The following is a 19,428-nucleotide window of genomic DNA, read 5'->3' as shown; positions in this document are numbered from 1 at the left end:
AGGGGAGGTTCAGATTGGATATTAGGAAAAATTTCTTCACCGAAAGGGTTGTCAGGCATTGGAACAGGCTTTCCCAGGGAAGTGGTTGAGTCCCCATCCCTGGAGGTATTTAAAAGACGTGTAGATGTGGTGCTTAGGGAGGGACATGGTTTAGTGGTGGACTTGGCAGTGCTAGGTTAACAGTTGGTGATCTTAAAGGTCTTTTCCAACCTAAACGATTCTATGATATATACAGGTGAAGTGTCTAATGAAGTCACAGGTAGCGCAGCTCATTGAGGATTTTAGCTTCACGTCATTAACTCTCTACCTTTACAAACACACACTCCTAACCCTGAGTGCACACAATACCTTAGCACGTATAGTATAATCATATACAATACTACTTTACCATTATGTTCTCTTTAACTTCTCTTCTAGACCAGTTCTGCTGTATGATTCAATCATTTTATGTTCACGTTAGCATCTCAGTCCAGCACTTTTCAAGTATTTCTTTCCTATCAATTTTTACCTTACTCATTTCAACAGACATTTAGAATAAAGAACACAACACTGAAGTGACTGAAGTCACTCAGACTGTCCATGTCTTTGTTTTCCATTGAAAATATTTTGCATGAGACTGGTATCAAATCAGTGCTGAAACACACTTGAACTCTAAGTATGCGTACAATGATGAGCAGCTGGCAAGGTCCCTGTCTGCCTGGGAAAGCCTGTGGGAGTCTAAGAACCATGCACTCTGTGTTGCTTTGGCATTATCCTCCTTAGCAGTACTTAAAGTTAGTTAATGTGTACTACATAGACTGTAGTACACCTCTGTCAAAAATGCAAACAGCCTACACTTGTTACAGTCCTATTACTTGTGTAACTTAGTCTTCGGCAATTGAAACTTCATTCCCAACTATTAGTTTACAGGAGCCAGTCACATCTGCAAAGTGCCATAGCCAATATGGAAAAGTATACTTTTAAATGCATTTAGTCTAATTTAGGGAGGCTCCAGTTCAACTACAACCATCACAACACTTTAATAAGACTTTGTGATGGGTTTTGTGTTTTTGCAGTGCATGTGAAAATAAACAAAACATCTGCGCCAGAGACATGTTGGGGCCTCAATTTTCAGTGCATAGCTGCGTGGCAGCAGCAAGGCCTCCTTCTCCAGTAAAAGAGGAACTGAAGCAGAGCCTCTTTCAGTAAAAATAGTAGCACCAGAAGCTGAAGTTCACTTTGCACTGAGTTTTGGCAGTTCCGCTTCACGCTTTGTTTAGCTGGGAGAGTAATACATTCCCACACCTACCATCTATCTATGTATGAAGTTACTTTATAATAGCGAGCACTACTCACAGTGGGTCTCTGCCAGTAGATGGTTTATTGCATTTATTCCATGTTAGGTAGCTTAAGAGTGTTTGTCACCAAAACAACTTACAAGTTTGTGTGTTGTTATAACTGCCCTCATGTTTCATATCCAGATAGTTTTGTATAGTTTTCAAACACACTGTCGATCTCATTGCATTAGCTTGCTTTCTTTAAAAGCATGTCATGCAGCAATGTTAAAGTTACAAATTTCTACCAGTATAGTAACTGCTGAAATCTGATCCACTGTACTTTGAAGACTAACAAATAGGACAAACATTAAGATACAAAGTTGAATGATTAATGAGATCCTTACACAAGATAGATGAAAAATAACTAGTATACATTGTTGCATCAGATAAGGAAACCTTCTGATTTAGGAGCAGAAACTGTAAAGATGGTCGCATTTAGGATTTAAACAACTTAGTTAATGCATACAGGAAATTGTCCGTTTGACATAAAAATCAACAACAACAACAACAACAAATTCTACTGCTCCCCTAAGTACAGGCAGGTCTAGACTTCCGCATTACAGTTCTTCCAGGTGGCAGTTATTATGCTTGTGTTCATGTGCATATCATTTTTGTTTGATTTGGTAGGAAACATTTAAATAAGTCAAAATTTGAAAAACAACCACATGCTCACTAGAGAGAAAACAGCCCTCCACTTTTGCTTGCTTACGCATTTCTCTTACTTGCCATCCAGCTTTTGACCGCTTGGTTTATGCCTGTATAGTTCACATGTAAGTTATGCACAACAGTGTCTAATACTGAAGAAAAGAAACCAAACACTTTCCCCTGCTTGTAACAACATGCTTGCATCTTTAGGAGCGAAAGAGAAGGGAAATCAGATGAAGAGGTAGAACACATTATTTTCAATGGGAGGGGTAAACCTAAGGCTCCTTTTTTTCGATCAAAAACTGCTTTCTCTTCTATTTTCTGTCCCAAGGGATCAACGAAACAAGTAGCCAGCCCTCCATTACATATCATGGCTTGAAAGGCAGCATCAGCTGACAAACCTTTCTGTCTGATTCTTTGAGGTCGTGGTGGGTGCTTGCATGTATACATCTCTGCTCTGGATACTCATGCTATTCTCAGACATAGTAAGGGCTCAGAAAGAATTGCACAGTCCTGTTAGTAGAAATAAAGCAAAGGATTGCAGTGATTGACTCCCACCCTCTTCTTCAAAGTGCTTTGCGAACATATAAAAAAGAAAAGTTTGTTTTCTTTTTGAAAGAAAAAGGAAATGAAGGTCAAAGGGAGCATAAAATCAGTCCTAAGTGGAAAGGGCATTCATTAGCTTGCTCAAAAAGAACAAAAAATAAAAAGCAGTGACTACTTACTAGATGCAAGAGAAACAGCAACAGCCTGTACCTTCCAAAAGAGCCTTATCCAGGCTTATCGAGAATGTAAAATGTCTCCTGAGAAAAAAAAAAGGCATGCTGGGGAAGGCTCATATTTCAAAGAGGCAAGAGCAAAAAAGTTGCAGCAAAGCAACCAAGGTTCAGCTGTGGATAATTTTGGCAAGAAGGAAGAGATTGCCCTTCACCAGATGGCTACATATAAAGTAACATGGGTATGATCCTAGCACGGGGGGGGTGGGGGGGAAATAAGGAAGAGTTTTTTCTAGTAAGTCTTGGCCTGAAATAAAATGTAGGCCACTCTGACAATTGTGTTTTTTCTTCTAGATGGTGGCTGACAGTTGGGGGTTAACTTCCATATGATGAGGAAGCAGATTAGAGAAAATTATTGTTTCTCAGTTACTTTTGGGAATTTTGTTATTGTTATCTGAGATTTTCAAAAATAAATATGGAGCCTGTGTTCTGCTAATTCGTATTGTAAAAGCCTGATTTTCAATAGGTTTGCATAAGTGTTCAGGTAAGGCTCTCATTTCTCCATTTCACTCACAAATTTTGCACTCCTCTAATCCAGTGAGGTGCAGGCAATTATGTGCTTGCAACTGTATTATGTGCTCTGGGATGTGGGATGGCAATGAAGAATGCTTGTCAGCGAATTACCATCCTTGAAAAGACATTCCTATCCTGTCCTAGCCTATCCTATCCATTTTTCTCAACATAAAGGCAGGAGTCTAGCACATCAACTGGGGAAGGAAGGAAGGAAGGAAAAAGCTTATTAGTGTTCTGACTCTGTATTTTCCCAAAGGAAATTCTGACTATCAGGTACTCAGCGATTCTTATGATGCAATTTAGTTGCCATTGGAAGCTGTCCATTGATGAAAATTAAATAAATATGATATATTTGGACACAGTTGTTCTCCCCTGGCGTGATAGGAATCTTAAAATATCTGAGATAGAAAGGCAGATTTGTCATGGTCTCAGAACAATCTCAAACACAAAAGCCTTACTTCTGGTCCCGTAGGTGGTTGCCTATTTTACTGATTTTGTATCTTGTATCATGTGGCAGTCACGTAATGAGAACTTACTTTGGAATATAGTTGAAAACTGAAGCAGCATAGTTATGACAGCATTGATTTCTATACCTAGGTAATGAGGCAAATCTTGAAAATAAGGTTGGTTGATTTACTTAATATAGAAATTCCTGCCAATTTCCAATGTACTATCAAGTATAAGCATATTAATTTAAACCTTAAAAAAACCCAAACAGCTGATTTATTATTTCTTCCATGCATATGTTTTTGAGTATTTGAATATGTCTACATCAAAAGAAACTAGATCTTTAGAGAGCCAGTTAGCTTGCGTTGCCAAGTTAACAAGTTCTGGTAAGGTCAGTCTGTCACAATAAATCTAATTATTACACAGTTATTTTCTTTATGTATGCAGTTTTTGCCATATGCTATAAGATGGAAAGGATAGTGGAATAATGCTCTTCTGTTGAATTTGCTGGTGATAGGCATTCTTACTCCCTCAGAGTGGGGGGAGCGTTGTGAGGGAAGCAGAGGACAGATGGACATCTTTCAGTTGGTGCTTGTATGACCTATTTAATCTGCATAATTAGAAAATGGGAAAGTTGTCTATGACGCTGATGCTGACTTCAGTTCTAGGTCTTTTTGAGCTCATTTAAAGTACGGTAATGAGAAAAACATTTTACCTTTGGGCAGCACTCTGATTTGTCAGGAAATTCCTCTTGCTATGATGGGTGGATGAGAAAAATTTGGAATAACATGATCCAGATGTTAAAGCTCCCATTTAGCAGCAATGGAGATGTATTATTTTATGGAATTGCCCAGATGGTGACCTTCCAGTATTAATAATAAATCAGTACTGGGGTTTTCATCTGTACGACTCGATTCCTATCTTTGTCCTCATTTACATGACAAAATATTCATGCATTTCATGTAGAGACTAATAGAATTAAAATTAACATCTGGAAGACCTAAAAATCAATAAGGAAATTTGAAACAATTACTGCAAACAATATCTACCAATTGATCTGATAACAGCATCACCTGAGAGAAGGTTGTGATACCATTTTTTAATTAATTAGCATTTCATTTTGCAGCTAACATGATAACAAAGTTCTGTTATAGATTTTTATTACAAAGTAGCTACTTTACTGAAGATGTGTGCCCGTTCAGTTTTTGGCTTTGCCACTTAAATTCAGACTATACCTTCAGTCTACTGAAAAAAAAGCAACCCACAGTACGTAAGCACATTGGAGAGGATCGCGCTGGACAGTAGCAAGGCAGGCAGGCAGCAGGGAGCCTTTAGTGGCCTCCGGTGAAGGCCAGGGGAACTCAGGCTCCACGATCAGGGATGTGTAGGGACCACTGACCTCTGGTATGCCAGGAGGGCTGCGTGGCACGGGAAGAGCTCTGTCACTTTTATGATTACAAGCAGCAGACTGTGGTCCCGTGAAGCCAGGGCTGCAAGGTGGAGAAATGCATAACAGTGATGCGATCTAACGATGCTGTGTCGTTATCTTTTACAGGTGTTTCTATCTGTTAATTTATTGAAACTTATGTTGTGAAATACCAGTTTGCTCAATAGTTGCATGCTTTCTGGGGTTTGGGGGGATTTTTTTTTAAGAGTTTCTCCTTTTTCTTAGGAGAAGAAGAATCCAGTCCTGCTTCAGTTGAAATTTGTGGCAAAACTGCATTAGGTTTCACAGGGAGTAACACTCATTCCTTCAGCATTCTCCTTTTTGTGTTAAGGAAGGGGATTCATCTTCCATAGAAATAGCTTTTTACTCTAGATGGATTGTGCTTTTTGTTTGCTTTTAAAAAATCCCCCCCGCCCCAAAGCAAACATAAATTTGAAAACCATCTCCCCTCAGATTTTTTTTTATTTTTAGTAACCTTTCTGTAAAGATGCGGGAGCTAACTCTGCAAACAAATATTAAAGTCAGTCTTGCTTCATCTTTGTCATCATCAGGCTTCCACAGTCCCAAATTCACAGTTTATTAATGTGATCATGGAGAGAACTGACATTACAGGGCTTCTGACTCTTCAGCGGGTTTCAAATATTTGCTTATTGGGAAAGAAGTAGAATATTTCATCACTGTGGGCAATTCAAGCAAATATACATATTAAGTTTGATATAATTTCATTTAGAAAAATGGTTTAAAAGTTTAAGCCACAACATTTTGTCGTGCTGTAGAAAGAGTTTTTAAGAAAAACCTTCAGTAGTGTGGTCATGTAACGGAGCAGCATCCCAAATTAATGCAGCCAAATGTGCCTTTCTGAAAGTTTATAAGAGCAGCTTTAAGGCTTAAAGGCCAAACTGTCTCCACCGATTTCAGAAAACTTGTTCCCAAAGCTTTAGCCCTGCGGTCACCATATATAATTTGAGTTAGAAAACAAACTTTAATTTTTTTTCAGTAGCATTAATTCTATCAATAGACAGTTTAGTTTTTTGAGGATAGGATGTGGGTGTCTGATGAGTTATATCTCAGTGTTGCAACCATTTACTACACTGGGATTACTAATGATTTACAAGGTGCAAGGCAGACTAACATCCTTATTCTAGGGTCAAAGGCCCTCCTGTGTCAAATGCTGTACAAGTCACATTTTTTTGTTTGAGTTTTACAGTTTGGCAATCTGTTAATCCAACCTAACCATGCAAAATGGAACCATAGGACGTCATTACCTTGAAATTACCATCTCAGTTTTGCCAACAGTCACACTGCTGCAGATGTGGGTTGTTCCTCTTTATTTCACCATCAGACTTTACTGGTGGAGACCCCTGTCCCTGTGGGGAATTCTCTCAGTTATTGCCAGTTACATCGCTGTCAGAGCAACCTGCAAGCCTCTCTCAGGAAGAACACCACAGTATGTCCTTTTTTGTTGGTTTTGCCTTGGTTGGGGTTTTTTTGGGTATTGTTTCTTAAAGGAAACCTGTAGAAGGAGAAGAGCAAATAAGAATTTCCCTGGAACAAACCTTCACAGATAACAAAGAGGGCCATTAGCAGTTGAATTTGAAGGAATCTTCCAACTGCAGTATGAATAAGTTTCTCTAAACCAGTGTTTATCAAACATGACATGCAAATGAAAAAGAATTAAAGAGTTAAAATTAAATTCATTCCATCAGTTCCATCTTGGTTTTTCATTCTGCAGACTCTTACCATCTGCAGTCATCCCAGGTGTTACTGAGCCTGAAGAGCTCAATTTGGTATATATACCAAATAGTCTGAATTTATTCCTTAGAGCCCTCTCTGCCTCGCTGCTGAGAGGTCTGTATTCTTCCTTCTTCAGTCTTCTGAAACTCCGCCTCTCCACCCTGGGCTCGCAAAGACAATTATTAATAGTTCAGAGACTACTTCTGCTAACTTTAAAGTATTTTAGATAAATTTCATTGGTGGTATACTGACTTGACTATATCTAACTTACCTCAGTTGTTTTTTACCTGTTCTTGTCCTGTTCTGGCCTGTGTCTCCCTCTTTCACAGCTCCCAACTGTTAGTTTTAATTATGTTAGCAATCTGTTCACAATTACCATTTCTTGTGAAAACTGAAGCAAAACAAAAAAGTTTGGGGCTTTTTTTTGTCCTGCCCTTTTCCCTGTATTATACGTTTTTATTCACCTTAAAGTAAGGCAGAAATATAGAAGTGTAAAACTTCTATTGAATTTATGAGTTAGTTTTAATTATGTTAGCAATCTGTTCACAATTACCATTTCTTGTGAAAACTGAAGCAAAACAAAAAAGTTTGGGGCTTTTTTTTGTCCTGCCCTTTTCCCTGTATTATACGTTTTTATTCACCTTAAAGTAAGGCAGAAATATAGAAGTGTAAAACTTCTATTGAATTGATGAGTACTTCAGCAGAAGCTACCTATGTGGCATTTTGTGCCACTCTGCAAAATACGCAAGGTCTTGAGCAGTCTTTCTTTTCTCTTATCCATAGGTTGGTCTACAAATGGTTCCTCCTGATCTATAAACTGAGTTATGCAGTTGGAATTGTGGGTTATCTAGCCATAATGTTTACCATGTTTGGATTTAATTTATTCTTTAGGTAGGTATCTTCAGGTAAAATTGGGATTGGCAACTGTTGTGATTTCCTATTTGATAGATTTTACTTTGTTTGCAGTGAAATTGCTCCAGGCTGGTCTCTTCACCACCCACCTCAACATATGAAACCCCTTTTACATTGTGTAGCTGTAGGTTCTCTTACTTCTTGATTTTTATTATTGCATAGTTGGTCTGAAGTCTGATATTTAGTCATTTTACAACTTGTGTTTGTGGTGTGAAGAGAAGAGGGGAAAAACCTTAAACTTCATACAGCCACTGTGTTCACTCATTTAATCCCCTAATTTAACTGCTGAGTTAATCCTCAGTCCTTCATTTATGTACCTGAAGGACATGAGACATAAAAAGGCTTGATGTAAAAGATAAAAGTAGATAAGCACATTCATATCAAAAACACATTATAGTTCTTTCTGACAATTATAATTTCCCACTCTACCAGGCTATATTGTTGCTAGGGGGTTCTCCTCTTATTATTTTGACTATTGCCAAAGACAATACTGTATGTCCAGATGATTCTCGACCTAACCTCTTAATCTAGCTAGAATTTTTGCCTGGGTAGAATTTGAATTTTCTTTGTGTTTGTCCAGGATTTCTGTCTGACTATCAGCCCAGTCAGAGCTACTGTGCTGGACTCTGAGGCGCCGTCTGACCAGAAATTCCAGGGATTCCTCAAGAGCGTGCAGATCAACTACATAATGCATCTGCTGTAAGTCCAACACTTCTTGGAGGTATTGGAGATACTGCACATAAGTCAGTCAGCTGTTCCTTTAAGTGTCACATTTATTGCCCATACATTGTATAGTTGATTAACCCAAAAGTACATAGCTCTGATGGAAAATCCTTGGCAGAAACTTAACAGTCTTGTGTTACCAATACTGTTAAGCTTTATTCTGTTGAGGAATTTTATTTAACCAGCTAAATTCCCCCACCAGTGTATTTTAAAGATATAAGTACAAAATTTGTCAGCTCTATTTTAAAGGTTCTTACTTTGTGCCCTGTTGCAGCAGAAATGACAGGTCCTTTTTAATGTTGAGAAGCTCCGGTTTTATGAGTATTTGGTAGCCTGGTTTCCATCTCCTAAGACCTGTAACACATACAATCTCAGAGAGGTGACAAGAGATGTTAACAATTTTGCAGAACCTATTGGGTTGGGTGTTTTTTGGGGTAAGGGGTTAAATACCGCTTGCTGCAATTTAGCGAAGATTTTATTCTGAGGAATTTGTATTCAGGAGGACGGTGGGTTCTTTCAGCTACAGAACCTTAACATTTCTTTGACTGGCATCTTACACCTTATTGAGATTTGGCTGATCTTGTTGCTTCTGCAAAACAACGAAATATATCTAATTGTTCTGTATAATAAGACTATAAGCAAAGTCCCTTTCTGTAAGAAAATGTGTCAGCTTGGCCTTCCTATAACAGAGCTGAGTAGCTGTGGCTCCAAAAGCAGTTCATAACCTACTTTCAACGTTGCTTGCCGTCAAGCATGTTGATACTTCAAGTATGAGGGTGTCTGCTGCTACAAAAGAAAATGAAACTAAACCTGCAGTTTGAAGGAAGCAGGAGCTAACTGGAGTAAAAGTCTTGCTGATATTTTATTCTGGTGTTTTGGTCAAGAACACTCACCCGAGTACTCTTTTGTGGTTTTATGACAGAATTGAGTCTGACGACTGCATGGGTTTTGCTATGACACTGCTTTTTTACGGACTGTACTATGGTGTGATGGGAAGAGACTTTGCAGAGGTTTGTTCTGACCACATGGCTTCCACCATTGGTGGTGAAGTGCTGGTGATCATCATCCTGAACACCACTTGCAAGGACTGGAAGTGAGCTCTTGAATCTCTTGTGGCCCTGGGTTCATGAGAACAAGGTCTACTGGATACTCTTGCAGTAAACTAACCTCACTTTTCCTTGAGGAGAGCTGTTCTTGTGCCACAGACAAACTGTTGAACTCCCTTGTCAATCTTATGATTAGAAGAATAGCCTTAATTAAGTAGTAGCCAGTGATTTGGGGTTTCCAACAGGCAGGTCCCAATGTACAAGAGACTACATAATTTTCCTAATTGCCATAGGGAGACAAGCTTCTTACTTCTGCAAAGTCTGTGAAAGAGTCTTCTTGCCCTTTCCTTTTTATAGCTCTTATCTTCCCTTTCCAAATGAGGTGATTATCTCAGCACAATTTTCTTATGTCCCAGTTACTTAAAATCAAGCAGGCGGTTGCTAAAGTTCTTGCATCAGCAATAAGATTTTAATTATCTCTTGGTAATTGTGCATCCTGACACCAGTAAACTAAGACAACTGTGCCATTTTCATGCTGTCCTTATCTTTGATGGCACTTAAAATGTGCTTATGCATCCTTGACTCTAAGCAAATATTTTGTTGTTCTTTGGCCTCTTTTTTTTCCTGTAAACTTGATCTTGACAGTTTTACAACGTCAGTGGCATACCAACAAGAAATTTGTCCAATGACATCTGTGCAGTCTGCAGGCAGAAAATTTTTGTGGATATAAATGAAGAAGGGATCACTGAAAATACCTACCAGCTGTCCTGTAATCATGTGTATCCTTTCCATGTAATTATGGAACTGTTGTTTTCTCCTCTTTTATGCTGCATTAAAAAATAATAACAACGGCAATAAATACCAAGAAAAAAAGAAACCAAAACCACATTCAGAAACAACATAGCACAAAAGCAAAAATAGGAGCATGAAGTATATTTCAGTTCTGTGACAGAAGTTGAGGCCACGGAGATTTTTGACAGACAAACTGGTGCAAGAGGGGCTGTAACCCTACAGCTTCAGGCCTACATCCTCCTTCCAGGCACTTCGTGCACAGCCTGTGTGGTTGTGCCTGGCAGTACGTTAGGTCAGGCAGGCTGACCCCTTGGTCAGGTCTGCTAATTCAGGCTCCCGTGTACCACAGAGGATTTCCTCCGGCTGTGCCCGGGGCTGCATTTGCTGGGTAGTTTTAAGGCAGATGTGGAATCCTTTTCAAACGATGGCACATACATACCCTACAGCCTGACAGAAGACCCAGTGCCTCATACTTGGGGGTACCAAACAACTCAGCATTTTGCATTCCAGAAACTAAAACGAAAGGTATTGCATACGTGCTGGAACAATGTTACTAATCACCCCCTTCTGCAGTTCATAACAAATATCCTGGCTTCTTGCGAGCTGGAAAATATGAATACCAGTCTGGATGTTCAGGACATTGGATTCAACTTCAAAATAATTCTAAATATTCTAAATATTTTAAGCCATTTGAAACTGTTTGGTTATAAAACAAGGCAGTATCCATAATCGGTCATTAAAATTATCTGTTGATGGTTTGACTAGGTTTGCAGATGTATGCACTGGGCCTTGTTTATATTTGAAAGATTCCTTAACAATACACCTGATACCAGGTTTCATGAATCCTGCATCCGTGGTTGGTGCATTGCTGGCAAGAACCAGACTTGCCCATACTGCCCTGAGAAAGTTGATTTGAAGAGGATGTTAAGTAACCCATACCCTCTCCCTAACAAGTGTGCTTTTGATTTGGGTTTTCTAAACCGTAGCCTGATTACTTACTAATTCTTGTTTTGATCTGCAGTGGAGAGATGAGATGGCCACATTAAATAAATGGAAAACCAACTATTATAAGGAACAATTATATTTAGGGAAGATGATAGTTCTGTTTGGCTTTATCTTATCTAAGACCCCAAGCAAGCTAGGAAAAGAAAAGTGCATATATATTTTCCTTCTTGATTTTAAGACATCCGGAAATAATTTTTATAATGAGAGGAACATTTTAAAGAATGTAAATCACAGTTTTAGAAAGGCCATGCAGTGGATTTTGCTCTTTAATGAAATAACAAAATTGATACAATCCACTTTCAGAACAAGTGCTGTTTTTCCCCCTTCTCTTAGTAGTTAGTAAACAACATTTTTCCTTTAGTAAATGAAATAATAGTTGAAGATCTGCTGCTGCATCTGTAGAAACCTGCTTGAGTGAAAGCAAAGTTTGGCTTACTTTTTTGAAGCCTATTTTAACCATATGTGGGGGGGGATATTTAATTTCAATATTAATATTTATATTAATATTTAATATTAAAAATTTAATTAATTTTAATATTAATACCCCTGTAAAAAAGGAAGTAAATTAGAAGAGTTGAAAAGAAGGCATTTCAAAATTTTAACCCAATACTTTTTCTTTGATTCTGGCTAAGAAAAACACCAAGGTTTACCTATTGTTGCATTTTCTCTCCAGTTTCCTTAACAACAGGTTAGGTGGGAACACACACGTATTGTATGGACAACTTTTGGACTGGCTCTGCTCTCTGGTGGTTTGGCAACCTGTTGTTACAGGCATCGTCCAAGGCATTAATTACTCACTGTGCCTAGAATAGGACTCAGATTATTAGTGAGAATGCAAAGTGTTGGATATTTACCTGTCTACTATAATGTGCATATTCTGTATTTAATTTTAAAAGACTAGAGAGAAAATAGCAGTTGGTTGAACTCTGGTGTGCTATACACCCTTTTGCAGGATAGTGCCTTTTTTTGCATTACAGCAAGACTGTACAGCAAGCTATTAAAGCATTTTTTTATTTTCTCAAAGTAAAGCTATTAAAGCATTTTTTTATTGTCTCAAAGTAGGAATTAAAAGAAATTGCTGACTTTAATGGGAAGATTATGCTAGGAAAAAAAAAAAAGGACTTATTTCTTAGAATGAATATCCCCTAAAAAAAAAAAGGAAAAGAAATATTTTAAGTTTGTTTCTTTATTAAATATATTGGTAGTTGCTTCCAGTTGAAATTCTGACTACAGAAAATTGTGCAGCAGATAAGAAGAATTTTAAGTGAAATAATGGCTTTGTATACAGCAAATTCTGAAAAAATGGCACCCAAATAGTTTGTTCATTTGGTTAATGTAAGGTAATACAAGATTACCATTAGCTTTTTTTCCCTCACCTCTTTCAAGAGCTGTTGTATTGTAACTCATACATTTTCCAATGGCTATTTACAAAAAGCTCTAACCACAGCAACATGTATGGCATGCTTGGTAGTCAGATAGGCCTATATGTGGAGGTCCTATATTAAGTCCTCTTTGACCTACTGTCACCATGCTCAAAAGGCCCAACTTCCAATAACCAGCTTCTCAAACACAGGAGGACGAAGTTACGATCCCTAACCACCAATTCCATATGTTGCTATTGCTTTCTTTAAAAAAAAAAAACCGAACAACCCAGATCAAAATGGATGCATAAGTCTTGCTGCTTAGCGGCCGAATGTTTGACATCTATACTACCCTGGTCACACTGTGAGGAATTGAAACACAGACTGTTTGTGCAAGAACGGGCAGTTCTGCTTAGGAATCAGAGAAACTGGTCTTAAAAGATAATTAGCCTAGCTGAAGTAGCTTTTGAACTCGGATGAAACATGGTCAGTATTTTAAGAATCTTTACATTGTTATTAGAAATCAGAAATACAGATTAGCTTGATTTACACTTTAATATATATATAAGAATAAAGCAGAGCTTGCATGAAGCCATCTACCGATGAAGGTAAGGTTTAGATACTAAAAATAGGAAACGATGCAATTAAAAAAACATTAAGTAAATGAAAGAAAGAGCATATCTTAAGTACATACAAAGAAGGTGGCCGTGTTCGCTTAGATGAAGTAGCAAAGTTAATAATTCTTATAATGTGTTATGCCTGTATTCATATATGCAAAAATGCATGTAAATAAATCATTCATTTGCATTACGCTGTCAGAGTTGCCTAACTGTGGGTGTAATGGAAGAATGTTTGTCCTCAGCCTTCTCAATGGCTAGCAAAGGACAGGGGGACTTCCACTTTCACTGACACGTTGGCTGTGCAGAGAACTTCCTAAAAGCAGTAACACAACAGGTAACTAGCTGTGAGATGAGACTTCCAAAGTACCAACTCAGTTACAAATATTGAGGTGTTTGAACAAAGATTTTGTACGCGTTAGATGCCCAAGACCAAAACACAACAATAAAAACACTAACTTGGATATGATCTCATCACAGATACAGCAAAATGCTGTAGGCGTTTCCATGTGAAGGCTTTTAAGGTCTGCTTCTGTACATGCCTGGAAATGTCCTACACTGTGCCTAAGCCCTGAACTGATCCAGAAGTTAGTTGTCCCTCTGGCCTACCAGATTCAAGCTGTTAGGGTTCATCTGAAATTTCCTGTGGCTGCAAGGCAGGTATCATCCAAGATACTCCTTTCTTTTTAAATCATCTCTGAAGGAAGAGCCTGGTGCCAGTGTCTCCCATTTATTCCACTTTTTCAGCAATTAGAGGCCTCGTCCCAGCAATCTTCTCGAGAAAACATGGGCCCAGCTGACAGCAAACACAATGTCTGAGGTGGGATGCTCTCTACCCCTTCTGATTTTGTGGACTACGTTTACAGAGAGTAGAAAGGTAGGAAACACCCTTTTCGTGCCTGTGCTAAGGCTGCTGATCAGACGGAGGAGTATGGTGTTGGATTCAAAGACTACATATCTATTAGTGTTTCCCACATTCTAGCTGAGAACAGCTTAAACTTAAATTTGAGCAAGTCAGAAGAGTATTTGGACCCTACTCTGCAGCATCTATTCCCACACATGGTACAATGAAACTAGACAGAAATCATCCTCCGCAGGTGTCTTTCACCGAGAAAGTTGTCTGCCATAGAACACATGCTACAACAGCCAGAACCACAGTGTGAAGGTGCATTTTTACATTAAGCCTTGCAGCCATGATCCTCAGGACATCTGGACATTTAACTTATGGTGATTGTGAAATACTGCTGAGAATCAGTCCTTAGATCCACTAACTAGGAGAGCTAGGACAAAAATCCTTGCTGCGTAAACTGACTATTATTGCATTTGATTAGAAGTGGTTTATACAAAGAGTGCAGAAAAACCCTTGGCTAGGCAGGCTCTCTCCTAAAGCTTTTGAAAAGATGAAGATATATAAACTACATAGCTGTATATCTAAACAACTTTTCATCATTAAATATTTAAATGAAACAGCTTTTGCTAACACTGCTGATTAACGTGCGTAGACAATTGTTGGCAGGCAGGTGTTCAGCCATTTCCATGAAAGCAAGGCTCCGTCACATGTAACAGTTACTTGGGAAGACAAACACCGTAACTCCAAATGTCCTCCCTTCCTCTTTCTTTCCCACGACTTTTATTGCCGAGCATGATGTTATATGGTATGGGACATCCCTTTGGTCAGCTGGGATCAGCTGTCCCAGCTGTGTCCCCTCCCAAATTGTCATGCACCCCCAGCCTACTCACTGGCAGGACAGCCAGTGAGAGAAACAGAAAAGGCCTTGATGCTGTGCAAGAACTGTTCAGCAATAGCTGAAACATCCCTGCGTTATCAACGTTGTTTTGGTCACAAATCCAAACCACAGCACCACAGGAGCAACTATGAAGAAAATTAACTCTATTCCAGCCCAAACCAGTACAGCAATTCATGACCACGGCTACAAAAAGAAAATAATCTCACAGCAAGTAATAGAATTTACAGTAGCTCAGCTCTCTATTCTCGAGATACAGATAGGTGATGGGATGAACAGGCAAGGGAAACAAATCCAGAATACATTTGCTACATATTCATTCCTTAATGTCCCTGTCTAGGATTTTAGAGCTATTTTCAAATTAAACCAAAACATCTGCTGTTGCTCTTCTTCAAGAGGCCACTCCAGGTAGGTCTTTGTGTTCATGATCTTCCGCAGCTTGCCTCTTGGGATGGGAATCGCTTTGCTCTGGATGGGCTCCAGGAGGACGAGAATCGCTGCATCGTTGTTCTCGTCGAAGAGGCGGAAGTGCGAGAAGTCCAGCTCGTATTTGCACCACTCGCTCTGCACAAAGTGCTCGGACAGCACAAAGAGCGTTTTGTGGCTCTTCTCTATGGAGTCGATGATGTTGTCCACGATCCACTTCCCAGGCACAAAGTCCCGCTTATGGAGGCAGAGCCGAAAGGGGGGGCAGGCCTGCTCCAGCTCCCGCACCATTATGTTTTCCACCCAGTCGGAGTCGTTCTCGCTGTAGGAGACAAAAGCGTCATAGCAGATGTCCTTCGGAGGGGCTCGCTTGGGCTTCCGCTTGGCTTGGAGCCATGCCCAGGTCATTCTCAGGTACCAGACCGCGTGGTACTTGTAGCCGACGGCCACGAGGATGAGGATGACCAGGAACACCAGGGCGCAGATCAACGACACCACGAGGAACTTGTGGCACTCCATTAGGGAGAGGTGCACAGCTCCAACCTGCACCCCTCTCACTGCCAGGGGAGAGTCACAGACATACTTGTCTGGCCACCCCACCAGCACCTGGGCTATCCCGGCCTGGTGGTGGATGAAGGAGAGGAATTCACAGGAGCAGATGAAGTTGTTGTCACTGGCATCCAGCAGCTCCATTTTCTTGAAGGACTCAAACACTTCCCTGGAGAAACTGTTGAGCTTGTTTCTTCTGACTGACATGGCCACTAAGTTAGGAATGTGTGCGGCATCAGGCAAGGTCTTCAGCTGGTTTTTTGCAAGGTACAGCTCTTTGAGAAATGGGAGTTGCAGTCCAAACTCCTGCAGGTTGTTAGCGCTAACGTCCAAAACTTCCAGCGTCGGAGGGATGCAAGTTGTTAGTTTAGGAATTTGAGTGCTGGAGAGGTTTAAATATTTAAGGTTTTTTGGCCATTCGCACACATCTGGAATCTCACCAAAGTTATTCTGGCTAATGTCTAAGAGAATTAGGTTTCTTAGATGAGACAAACTTTTACCCGTCATTTCTAAGTCACTCAGTGAATTCTGACTTAAATTTAGAGTTTGTAGTGAGGGCCAACCACCCTGACAGGCCGAATGCTCCAAACTGAAGTCTCCAAGCAAATTCGCACTAAGGTCAAGATACTCTAATGACAGAAGACGTTGTGAAAGTCTGCATGGTACCAAAAAGACCTTGGTGTTATCAACTGTGACTTTGGTAAGAAGAGATAGTAGACCTTCCACAGCCTGAAGATCTGTAAACAAATAAAATTCTTCTATAGATAATTTCTCTATTGTCAGAACTCTAAGAGTCTGTGATTGGTTTGCTTGAATTTGTATTGCCCATCGTCCAGTTCCCAAGAGTCTACAGTCTATCATATCCACCTCCACTAATTTTGGCATGTCTTCTAAAATGCTGACAATCTCAGGCACAGTAGCATCTGTTAATAAGGTCTGTTTAAAAGAAATTTTCTTTGCAAAAGAAGACGACATGACTCTCAATAGTTGCATTTCAGCAGGTATACTGAATGCTATTTTTCGCACTTCTAACCAAGTGACAGAGTGCAGAAGGTCCCTGACAATTGCTGAGAATACATTAGTACTTCTTAGGTTTATGATCATATGATTTATCTTCTTAATCGATTTCAAACTTCCTGGCTCGTACTGACTGAGATTGCCACCGTCAATCCACAACTTGTCCAGAAGCTCAATGCCCTCAAAGTTCCCTTGCCTTATCGTGGAGAACTGTGGGTTGCCCAGGTGGAGAGAGCTCAGGTTCCGCAGGTTAGAAAAGGGGGAGCTTTCCCCCAGGTCTCTGTAGGAGTTCCCTTGAAGGTGAAGGTGCTGGAGCGAAAAGAGGTGCCCAAACCACACGGGGGACAAGTGAGCCAAGTTGTTATTTGATAAGTCCAAGCGCTCCAGTTTCCCAAGGGAGCGAAACGAGTCCTCATCTATTGAGCTGATTTTGTTGGACTGCAGCAGCAGGGCTCTCAGGCTCACAGCCTGCTGCAGGTCCTGGGATCGGATGTGCTTTATCCTGTTGTGGGCCAGGTTTAACACTGTGATTTTGGCCGTGAGCCCTGGGGGAATGAAGTCCAAATCCATGGAAGAGCAGTTGCAAAGCTGAGTGGCATCGCATGAAGGACAAGCCTGCTTCAGCGCTTGCTCTGTGGAGAAGTTTGCAGCTAAGACCATGTAGATGGCCCACACTCGCCAGGTGTGTGTAGTCATTATTTTGCCTAAAATATGAAATACAGTCAGAGCAAATATAAGATGAATAGTTAGTTTTGAAGAAAGTACATTTTGGATATATCTAAAACATAACTTTTGCTGTTCTGTCCTGTTGAAGGCACTATAAATATATTTGGTTTTAACAGTGTTCAGAGATGAAACAGATTAGTCAAAAAAAGGCGTATTGTACACAAATATTCCAGAATCATTTGTCAAATGCTACTTACATTGAATTTACTCTTTTTTTCCCTGTGGTTCCTAATTTTGGAATGAGGACTATCAGATCAATTAACAGCGGCACAAATCTTTTGCAGATTCAGCTAAACATCTGAATAATCACAACATTATTACTAATCTGATCCTTCACCTGTTTAGGAAATAGTCCCCATACATCCCCTCTCAGCCCCGCCTTAGGTCTTTTTATTCTGGATCTGTGAATATTATTTTGTATATTCATTTTTTACTACAGGGAGTCTCCTGTATGTGTTTCAAATCCTGGTTGCATCAAGAAGAGTCAGCTTCTTGCAGGAGATATAGTGACGTTCACATTTAATACTCATTTCAAGCATATGTCTAATCTCAGTTCTGACAATAGGAAGAAGAGGGCTGCATATGTTTCAGTCCCTTTCCTCATTTTATCTGCCTTTGGCTATTCTGATTGTAAATGTGCTGGGATCAGGGAAATAAATATTTTTCTGGATGTCTGTGTAGGCCATCGTTATCATGTCGCCATCAGTCCGATACTTGCTAATGAAACTTAAGCTCGGAAAACTGACCATTGTAACCTACAGACTCCTAGCTCTTCCTTTTTACTGCCACATCCTTCTCCTCTGCCAGTGGCTTTTTCTGCTTTGGGTGTCTGTGGCAGAAAGAAGGTCAGGCCCAGCCATGACGCAGAGCCAGGGGCTTTCGGAGCCTCCTGCAGATCAGATCAACTGGCTGGACTACATCAGCTTTTTCCAGCCCCACAGCCTGTTCCTCATCTCCTGGATTGAAATTATTCAAGGGAAGCCACACAGCTGTGGATCTTGCATCACTTCTCTTTCCTCTTATAGCTGTGCCTTTCGTAGCAGAGATTTGACATGGCTTTTTGTGTTACAGAGCTTGCTGTAATATCCAGCCCGTCCTTACTCCCAACAAGGTGACTTTAGTTCTTCTGTCCCTCTGAGGAGTTGGAAAAAAAATTCTTGAAGCCTGAGAGGGCTGTTTTCCCTTCAAAACCCTTATTACATATTGAATTATAACCCTTCTTTTGTTTGTGCTTTCTTGACAAGGATCAAAGAGCACTTTCAAAGCATAACTTTCCCCAGTGTGTCACAACCCCCCCTACCTCAGTAGGTCTCTTACTGAGGGTGAAAAGAGTGAACCAACCCCAAAGAGGCCAATGAACAGGTTCCCAAAGATCGTCATGGGCTCTGTATCAGGTTAATCGGGTTAGATTGGCTCACTGAGAAGTACTTTCTCCTTCAGTCATCCCACTGAGACTCTGTGCCGAAGTTCTACTGTACTTTGAATTCATACTCTTATTTGTTTTACAATAGCTGACCCACGCAGACAAGTCCATACAGAGAATTCCTACCCTTCTAGTTGCGTTATTTTTAGCCAGAGTTGCTTAAAAGTATTCAAAAGGGGCAGAATTAGCTGAGATTGTTTGGGCATAT

The 19,428-nt window shown here is 40.0% G+C and overlaps 2 protein-coding genes across 2 annotated transcripts in view; one reads left to right on the top strand and one right to left on the bottom strand.

The window, feature by feature from the left end:
- RNF175 (ring finger protein 175) overlaps window positions 1-12,168 on the top strand; it is a 16,899-nt gene extending 4,731 nt beyond the window's left edge. Inside the window, 7 exon segments of the mRNA XM_019473149.1 lie at window positions 1,122-1,125; window positions 6,441-6,591; window positions 7,662-7,769; window positions 9,436-9,562; window positions 10,205-10,338; window positions 11,185-11,306; window positions 12,050-12,168. Coding sequence (XP_019328694.1) covers window positions 1,122-1,125; window positions 6,441-6,591; window positions 7,662-7,769; window positions 9,436-9,562; window positions 10,205-10,338; window positions 11,185-11,306; window positions 12,050-12,168 — 765 coding nt within the window.
- A 3,247-nt stretch (window positions 12,169-15,415) lies between these two features.
- LOC103902284 (toll-like receptor 2 type-2) lies at window positions 15,416-17,767 on the bottom strand. Its single transcript, XM_009283317.1, has one exon. It carries the CDS (start codon window positions 17,765-17,767, stop codon window positions 15,416-15,418), a length of 2,352 nt encoding a protein of 783 aa, XP_009281592.1.
- Window positions 17,768-19,428: the final 1,661 nt, after the last annotated feature.

Source organism: Aptenodytes forsteri, unplaced genomic scaffold (assembly GCF_000699145.1).
Source record: "Aptenodytes forsteri isolate BGI_AS27 unplaced genomic scaffold, ASM69914v1 Scaffold6, whole genome shotgun sequence".
In the NCBI taxonomy this organism is placed as follows: Eukaryota; Metazoa; Chordata; class Aves; order Sphenisciformes; family Spheniscidae; genus Aptenodytes; species Aptenodytes forsteri.
This window is presented reverse-complemented; position numbering and strand designations above follow the sequence as displayed.

Bases quoted from the DNA above. Each gene is read 5' to 3' on its own strand.
- LOC103902284 (XM_009283317.1), bottom strand. From the start codon at position 17,767: ATGACTACACACACCTGGCGAGTGTGGGCCATCTACATGGTCTTAGCT.